Source organism: Ochotona princeps, chromosome 12, assembly GCF_030435755.1.
Source record: "Ochotona princeps isolate mOchPri1 chromosome 12, mOchPri1.hap1, whole genome shotgun sequence".
Classification (NCBI taxonomy): domain Eukaryota; kingdom Metazoa; phylum Chordata; class Mammalia; order Lagomorpha; family Ochotonidae; genus Ochotona; species Ochotona princeps.
In genome coordinates this window covers 8,040,747-8,049,434 of record NC_080843.1, presented here as the reverse complement: position 1 = coordinate 8,049,434, position 8,688 = coordinate 8,040,747, and the positions used below count along the sequence as shown (strand labels likewise).

The following is an 8,688-nucleotide window of genomic DNA, read 5'->3' as shown; positions in this document are numbered from 1 at the left end:
CAGCTCCAAATATTCTCTTGTCAAGCACGTCCTAGGTCCAAGCTTGAAGAAAGGAACGGTTTTCTCAAATCTGTGAACAGAACTTTTTTTTCTTTTCTTTCTCTCTCTCTCTTTTTAATGTCAAATAAACCATCTGCTTGTACAACTGTTTCTAATTACTTCCCTGCCTAGCCTCTTTTCTGGAGGGGTTTGGCACCAGCACCCCGCCCAGAGCAGCGCCGCTGCCCAAAGCCTCGCAGACCTCGGCTCCTAGGCGCGTTTGCAGCTCCGGGTGGAGTCCCGCACCCGCCAGCCGGGTGCCCGTGGGTCCTTCATCCGCGGGTGGTCCCTGTCCCTCCTGTCGCCCATTGAGGGAGCCTTCAACATGCGTCCGCCCAGCGGCCACCGGCACTTCTGGCTGCTGGCGTGCTCGCTTCTCTTGACTCGGCTGGCGGCTGCTCCGCAAAACTTCTCGTCTCTGAGGTAAGTTGGTTTGTTCCTCTCTGCTCCCAGCCTGCCTGCTTTGCGTGGCCAGGACTCACGCCTGCAGAACAGTCGAGGGCAGCTTACCAAGTCGGACCTGGATCAGCGGTTGTCAACTTGTTGCTATTTGCTTTGCTGCAACGTGGCTTTATCCCTGTCTGACCTTCGGCTTTTGCTCTTTGCCAGAAATAGTTTTCTTAAAGAGCGTTTTCTTGCAAGTTTGCACCCTGGGCCTCACGCTGTCATATACTGTGCAATTCCTTATTGAGTTCCATAAATAAAATACATACAGTAACCGCCCTCCTGGGCCTTAGGCAGTCACCTGCCACCCTTCGGATTCATTTGCATGCAAAATAAAATGACAAGTGGTCCACGGGCAGGGCCATGCCCTCTGTGTCCAGTTGCCCTCTGTGTCCTGTTCTCAGCTGGGAGGGTAGGTGACCTCCCAGGCGCTTTGGGTCGGGATGGTTTTCTCAGGTGGGAGGCACCTGCTGGCTCAGGAAGACACAGCCCCTTCAGGGAGCTCTCCCCACCCATACTTCTAACCCACAACCCCAAGCAAGATCTGGGACCCCTAGGTTCACGCCTCGGGGGCTGTCTGGCTTCTCCAAGGGTGGACGGTCGGGAGGAAATGCGGGCCCGGAGCCCACAAGGCAGTGTCTGTGGCCACCTTCAGTGATTTCTCTCTGTTGTCTCTGTCGTAGAAGCTGGTCGGGCGTCGCCTGTCAGCTGTCCCGCGCCGAGTCGGAGCGCAGGTGCCGCGCGCCGGGGCAGCGCCCAGGAGATGCGCTGTGCCACGGCAGGGGCCGCTGCGACTGCGGAGTCTGCATTTGTCACGTGACGGAGCCGGGCACCTACTTCGGGCCCCTATGTGAGTGCCACGATTGGGTGTGCGAGACGTACGACGGCCAGATCTGCGCAGGTAAGCGGCAGGTGCTAAGGCTGCCTTCTGGGAAGCCAGCTCTTGCCTCCTGGGGTTTGGACCACCTCACAGGGTGGGAGTGGGGGTGAAGCTCGCGGGAGTGAAGCGGGACACTGAGGCTGTGCGTCCTGAGTTACAACCCCTAGGGCTCAAACTCCAACAGGAAGGATATTTGAAACTTCCCGTCTTCCGTGTGTCCAGTGACGTTCAACACAGGCTTAATTCCCCAGCTTGCAAATGGAGCTGTGTCACAGCCTGCCCTCCTCCCCACCTTCCATCCCCTGCGAGAATGGCGATGGTAATATTTGGAGATCATAAGCCTGTATTTTCTTTTATCTAGGAAACACGGGGAAGTGGGGGTGGCTTGCCTCCATTCTAGAGGTGCGGCTTGTGCCTTTGAACCTGGATTGGCTCTCAGATCATATATCTTAACGAGGAGGGAAAATAAGCACCTATTGACGTAGAAATCACTGCTCTTGAGCTGCCTTAGAGCACTCTAGTGTTGTCTCTCAGAGCAAAACTTAGTGATTTTATGAGAGTGGGGGAGAAAATGCACTCATTTCCCTGGCATGCTTCTAAGGGGTGACTTGGCTCCCGGTGTTAGACAGGGTCAGGGCGTTTGTTGCGGTAAGAGCACCTCTCTGCCAGTCCCACCTGTGTGGCTGACTTGGGCCAGTTTGTGTGGAGGGGGAGGGGGAAGCTCGCGCTGGGAAAGGACAGCACAGTGCATTCCAGCCAGGTCTTGGCAGGTCTCTGGGAAAAAATAGCGATGGAGTTCACCCTCGACGGAGCTGGGACCGAGGGGATTTAGCCTGGCACACAGCGACAGCAAGCGTGCATCTGGGCAGACTGCTTTTCCCTGGCACCTGGGCCCAGCAGGGCACAGTGAGCCTACTTAACATGCAAGCTGTTTGGCAGTGGAAAGAACAGTCACAGGGGCCATTTGGAGCGGCACAGGTGTGTCTGTGTGGCTGGTTTACCTCGGGGAGGCTGAAACTCAACTTGAAAAATATGGAGTCCCACAGCTTGTTATTTTTGCTTGATCAGTCCCACCTGCTGCAGGGCTCTTGAGCGTGGCCCTGAGAACGAATTCCGTCCAAACTCAATGGCTACCTCATTTCTCTGACTTTGGTTTTTCTTATTTTCTAAAAGTTCACTTAAAAATTAATTAGAAAGGCACAGGGACAGAGGCAAAGGCAGAGGAAGAGAGAGAGAGAGAGAGAGAGATCACTTTAATTTGGTTCATTTCCTCAACTGCATGCAACATCCAGGACAGAGTCAGCCTGAAGAGAGAAACAAGGAATCAGCAGGTGTCCCACACAGGTGATACTAACCATATACTTGAGTCGTGCCCGGCTGCCTCCCAGGATGCATGTCAGCAGAAAGCTGGAAACCTGAGGTAGCTGGGATGAGACCCCAGGCCCCGCCGTATGGAATGCGGCCGTCTCAGGTGTCATATCGACTATGGTTCCAAACATTCACCCACTCCAGGCTTTTATTGCCTCTGCCAAATCCCTTCCATTTTGTGAGTTTTGAGCACGTTTCCAGGGCCTTCTCTACTGGTGTTTTGGGGCTGGAATAGGGGCAGGGGGCAGTATTCGCTCGCTCTCCCCCTAGAAGTGATTTATTATTTATTTATAACATCTTAGTCACTGAATTTTTTCCTTCCTAATCCAAGATACAGTTCTGAGTCACACGCAGTTTTCTTGGGTCATGTGTGCCTTTCTAAGGACGGAGGAATGCTTCTCCCGACTGCATGGTCGTATGAGTGAATTTACTCCTTTTCCGCCCTCACCTTGCAGTGACGCCTCTGGAGACTTGCTTTCCCAGCATCTGCTTCCTTGATGCTCTGTTTCCAGGCCCAGACTGTATCCCTCGGTGCAGCACACTGGGCCACCTTGCCAACTTGTGCTGTGCTTCTAACGTCACTTCTCCATTGCATCGGTAGGCTGCAGTTTCAGTGTTGGGGATGTCGTGGGTTTTCTATTTTTCTGTGTGCTTGGCTTTTTCCTCTGTGGTAAGCCCTCCTAAGTCTCTTCTAAAACCAGTAATGTCCAGAGACACCTCCCACCCCCTCCAGGAAGGAAGTAAAATCCTGCTCTGTGTGGTTAAGAGGATGGGTTCTGGGGACAATTTTTCCAGGGTTCAAATCTCAGTCCCATCACTTAACAGCCACTTATACTTTGGCAGCTTTCATCTGCACAATGGGAAGCACAGCAGAATCTGCCTTACAAAATCGTGAGATGTAACACATGAAAATAAATAAAATAATATCTGACAGAAAGTAAATGAGCGATATATATTAATACATAGGTATATGACATCATATGACGGTGCTACACAAAAGATAGGCTGGGATGGATGAGCAGGTGAGTGGTTGGCTGGCTGCCTGGACTATCTGGCTGTGTGTTGAGTGTTCCGTGCTGTGGAGTCAGTTTAGCTCTCTTCACGTAGTCTGGACCTGTTATTGACTGCAAGACCGAAAGGTCAAGCAAGGATAACTATTCTGGCCCCGTCTCAGAGCAGCTGCACTAGACACGCCATGCTCTCTGCAGTGGAGTCCACTGGGGGGTCTTACATTGCGAATCACAAGCAGTGCTGTGAGCTGGTTGAGAGTGATCATGTTCGTGTCATCTGAAGTCTGTGTTTTCCACTGGTCACTTGTTCATGGCGCTTGAGTCTTCCTGGAACTTGTGTGACATACAGGCCTGGCCACGATCACTGCTCCTGGGAGTGATGGGATGCCTAGCAAGGGAGAAAATCATTGAAATGTGTCTGAAATAAGCTTCTATTTGATTTTTTTCCCAGAGACTTCCCTGGGTAACCCATGGACAGCTATGATTGTACTTCAATAAAATATTGGTGTCTTAAAAAGTCTTTTCAAAACATCTTTGGAAATATGTCATATAAAATAATTCTAGATTTAGTCACCAGGAAGAGCTAATTGGATTTAATTTAGCAAATGTATGTGGAGTATGATATGTGTTCGGCAGCTCAACACTAAATCCAGAGGCCAAGACACTTGTATAGAAGTCAGTACTGGGTATAAGCTCTACACATGCTCCTGATGATTCCATTGAGGCAAAGATTAAACATTATGATTAAACATTCTTGAAGAAGAGAGAGCATTTGACATAAGTCTTTAAGTACAGGATGGTCTTAATCCTAAAGATGAGATGTTATAATTCTGAATGAAGAGAAGCTCAAATTTTCAGGAGTAGGAATCTATTTTATGCTGGAGGCCTTTTGGATATTTCTAGTATCTTTCCAGGGCCACACAAAAATTTTGCTTTAAAAATTCACCTGCTATTGATTATTATGAATCTTGAGTACTACCTGTGGTTACCTTGGTATGGCCAGACCAAGTGATTTCCCAGGGCTGTAGACAGAAAAACACGTGAGTGTGTTTAGGATACAGTGACAGACCTGAAGGTTAGCTTAATTGTATCTGAGGGCTATGGAGGGAAGTAGTATCAGATATGATGAGAGTTGTAGAAGACTTTGAACTTGAATGAAAACACTTGCTCATTGAACAGCATATGGGAGCTATTAGGCATTTTGAACACAGGAGTGATGGTTGGTGCTCTGATTCATGAAGAACAGTGTTTTACCCAGGGCCATGGCAGTTTTAGTAGAGACTGGATGGTGAAGATCTCAGCTGAGATCCTAATGTCTAGATCCAGGCTTGGGGTTGGGGGTGATAATAACAGAATTAGGCTAGATTTCTGAAATTGTTTCAAAGGAGAGAGAATATGTTTTAAAGAAAGAGTAAAGTGATGCATTGAAATGTATGTTAATTTGTAAATCTGAGTGACTGGGAATATCACAGAATTGATGGAAGAAAAAGTGAGGAGGGAGAACTTGAAGTCCTTCCTGAACAGCAGACCTGCTCTATGTGGAACTGCCGTAAAATGAATTGCTGCCAGCATAATGGGAGGCTGGACTTGAACAGGCTGAGGCCCAATGGGCTGGACGAAATCTTTGAACTGTTGGTAACTTGGGTTAATTTGCTTATAAGGAACTTCTTTAGAAGGTTTGTAGAAATGCATGTTATAAAAAGCATATGCATGATTTGGGGCCTAAGTACACTTTTATTTTGATTGCATTTTTTCCATGAACATTTTGATCTATCCTTGCGTTGCTGGCCTTGAGCCAGTCACTTGACTTCTCTGAAACTTAGTGCCTTGTTTCCTGCAGTGGCATCCTTAGGGATCTGAAGAATCTTATGTAATGTTTGATAACCAGCACGACTTACCCATTTATGTACCAGTATTTAAAAGACACATATAATTATATATTAGTTCCAATATTACTGAAACAATCTATAAAGACTGATATATATACATATATATATGCAGTATCAATATGACTGAAATACATAGAAATATTCTATTACACAAATATTAGTAGCTTTATTTTTCTTGGATCTATTTCTGGCTTGTCCATGGCCAAGGGAATCAGAGGGAGATTAGATGTCACTCTTCATGAACACAGGGCCTTCTGGCTCCTTCCAGACTCTCTGAAGACTGATCTGCTGTTTCCTCCTCATTCTTGGCTTATTGACTGGTTTCCTTCCAGGTCACAATTGTGGATAGTCCTCCCCCACGTTTTTTCTTCGTTAGTTTACTTCTCTCATTTTCCATTTTCTGCTTCCTCTTTCTTTCTTGTCTACTCTTGCTGACTTGGTTTGACGGCTCCTCCACCTGCCCTCTCCTGCCCGCCTGTCTCTATATGCCAAGTCAGAGCCAGGCATTTTCCTGCCTTCAACCGTCTTATCTAGTAAATGAGTGTATTGGTCAGACAGGCCCTGCTCTCTACATTGGCCATGTGTGTGTTTCATCAGCTTCACAGCTTCTTTAGGGTGGACAAAGAATCCACTAATTCCTTCGACTAGTTCACCCACTGCACACGAGCCTCTCTGGTAGCGTTCCTTTCTCAGATTCATCAGTTTTGGCTACATTCATCCCTGGCTGCCAGGGAGCATGGCTTGGTCATAAGACAGGAATGTGGCTAGGAGATACTGTGGGTTTACCACACCAGTTTTGGACTGCCTGCCTGTGTCTGGGTAGCTTTTACATATAAGAATAATACATTTTGACCTTGGTTAAGCCCCTAGTATTTTGCAATTTTCTGGTTTTGATGGCTAAATCTAACCTTATCTGAAGCAATGGTTTTATTCAACAAGTTCAAGTGTGGTAATACAGGGCAAGAAATGGAATATATGTGGTGGTCAAGAGTTTGAACTCACAAGACAGAGTTCCAAGCCTGTTTGCCTGCTCTGTGCACTTCTTCACTTTGCATGTATTTTCCAAGACTCAGTTTGCGTGTCTCCGAAATGGGAACTACTTAAATTCTGGAGTAGGATTATTGTAATATTTAAGGAAGAAAATATATGTGACGTATCTAATTGAATGCCTGAGACATGGTTTTATTATAAATGATAGGCTGACAGTTCATGGGTGTCAGTTTAGTGATTATGCTGCACATTTTCTCTTGCTTATGCAAATATGTGTGTATTAAAAAAAGCACACAGGCCTTTTCTCTCTTTTTGTTAAGAATGTATCATGGCCTTCATTCTAGCTTAACAGTACACATGAAAAAGAGTTGTAAGAGGTACTCTTCTATGATGTTCTATGCTGTGGATATCTGTAATCTTCTATGGTGTCGCTAACTGGTTGCCCAGGAGTGAACACTCTGATGATTTTCAGGTTTTTGTTATTGGTGTGTGTTTCGTGTTTGGTGTTTCACACTGCATTGTGAAGCTACACATGTATGTAATTCTCATAGTGAGATACATCCATGCACACAGCCCTCCAACACACTGGCTCTCCTACATGTGTGCTAACAACTCCGCTAGCCTGGACTGGATTCCCAGGCATGTGTGAGCAGTTTTCCAGTCACACAGAAGTGTTCCCAGAAGTCTCCTCATACACTGTTGACCTCGATGTAGACAAGCTGCCTGTCTGGGATGGTGTGTGCTCTGAGACTGTTGTCCTTTGTCAGCCTGGTCTAGGTTTCAAGGGTGAGAGTCCTGAATGAGAGCGTGAAGAAGGCTGGTCCTGCTGGGACCCAAGGTCCGGGGACGTTGACAAGGTTGTGCTTGGGCTGCGGCACAGGTGCATTCTCCTCCAGCCATTTCTCATTAGCTCTTCAATTGATCAAGATTGAGGGCTGCATGAAGGGCTGAAATCTCATTTTCTTTGGAAAAAAGAATGCTTTGTCTTTTCAAGAATCACATTTCCTGGAAAATAAAAAACCATATTTTTGTAATAGAACTCATTCTTCTGTTTATTCTACATCATCTTCTTTTGGGTTGGGTGGATGAATGATGGCTTTGTAAAGGGAAAAGAAAAATAAGGGCACGCTCAGGGTGCTGGCTGGCTTTGTCACATTTGGTCTTAGCTTCCGTGGTAAAGTAAGTTCCCCTGCCAAGAGCCCCATCAAGGTAATTGTCTGTGCACAGCCGCTGGCTCCAACACCAATTATCCCAAGTGAACAGCTCACTCACGTGAATAGAGTGTTGTAATATTTGGAAACATCCTAGTAAAAGTCAGGCTAAAAGAATGCTGAAAAAGGAGGTCAACGAGTTTGAGGATTATTTAGAAACTTTTCATGAGGACAGACATTCACTACATGTGTGACTGAGTCCATGGCGAAGAGTCAGGAGCCCAAACAGAACGGTAAAGCATAGTAAATCAGTAAATGCATTTCCTAATTGACTGTTACTGCTCTTTGAAAGCTATCATTTTCTGCTGGGCAAAATAGTTAGACAGAACTAGTTATTTCTCTAAACAAAATGACTTGGCCATTTAAACATTTGCCTTTCCAAAATACAAAAGACAAAATTCCAGACTACTGCTTTTTTTTTCCTCCCTCTTCTCTTGGTTAACACCATTAGTTATGTAAGCTCCAAAGGCAGCTTTGACATGAAAGAATTCATTTGTTTCAACAGAATTTGATGGATTCGATAGGCTTCCTGCTAGTGCCTGCTGGATAGAGCTGAGTCTGGAAATTAATGCTGTGTAAGTCATACAAAAGGATAATGGGAAAATACGTCCTTATATTTGAGTATGCTTCCTGGGAAGTATTTTCATACATATTAATTCATTTGATTTCCATAGTAACTTTTAAGAGGCAGTCAAATAATTATTCTCCAACTATCATGCTACAATACTACATAACCACAAGAAGAAATTTCTCTTTCAGACATAACAAAATCAATATGTGGCTCCTTTTCAGGCACAATAATCAACTTGTCCTGAAATTGCATCTTTGTGCAAAATGATTCATGAATTTTGGAGCAC

The 8,688-nt window shown here is 45.9% G+C and overlaps 1 protein-coding gene across 1 annotated transcript in view; it reads left to right on the top strand.

Annotated features, from left to right (window-relative positions):
- Positions 1–318: 318 nt before the first annotated feature.
- The window catches only part of ITGBL1 (integrin subunit beta like 1), a 202,375-nt gene continuing 194,005 nt past the window's right edge, over positions 319–8,688 (top strand). Inside the window, exons 1-2 of the mRNA XM_004577369.2 lie at positions 319–462; positions 1,167–1,384. Coding sequence (XP_004577426.2) covers positions 365–462; positions 1,167–1,384 — 316 coding nt within the window. The 5' untranslated portion in view covers positions 319–364. The remainder of the gene's footprint in view (positions 463–1,166; positions 1,385–8,688) is intronic.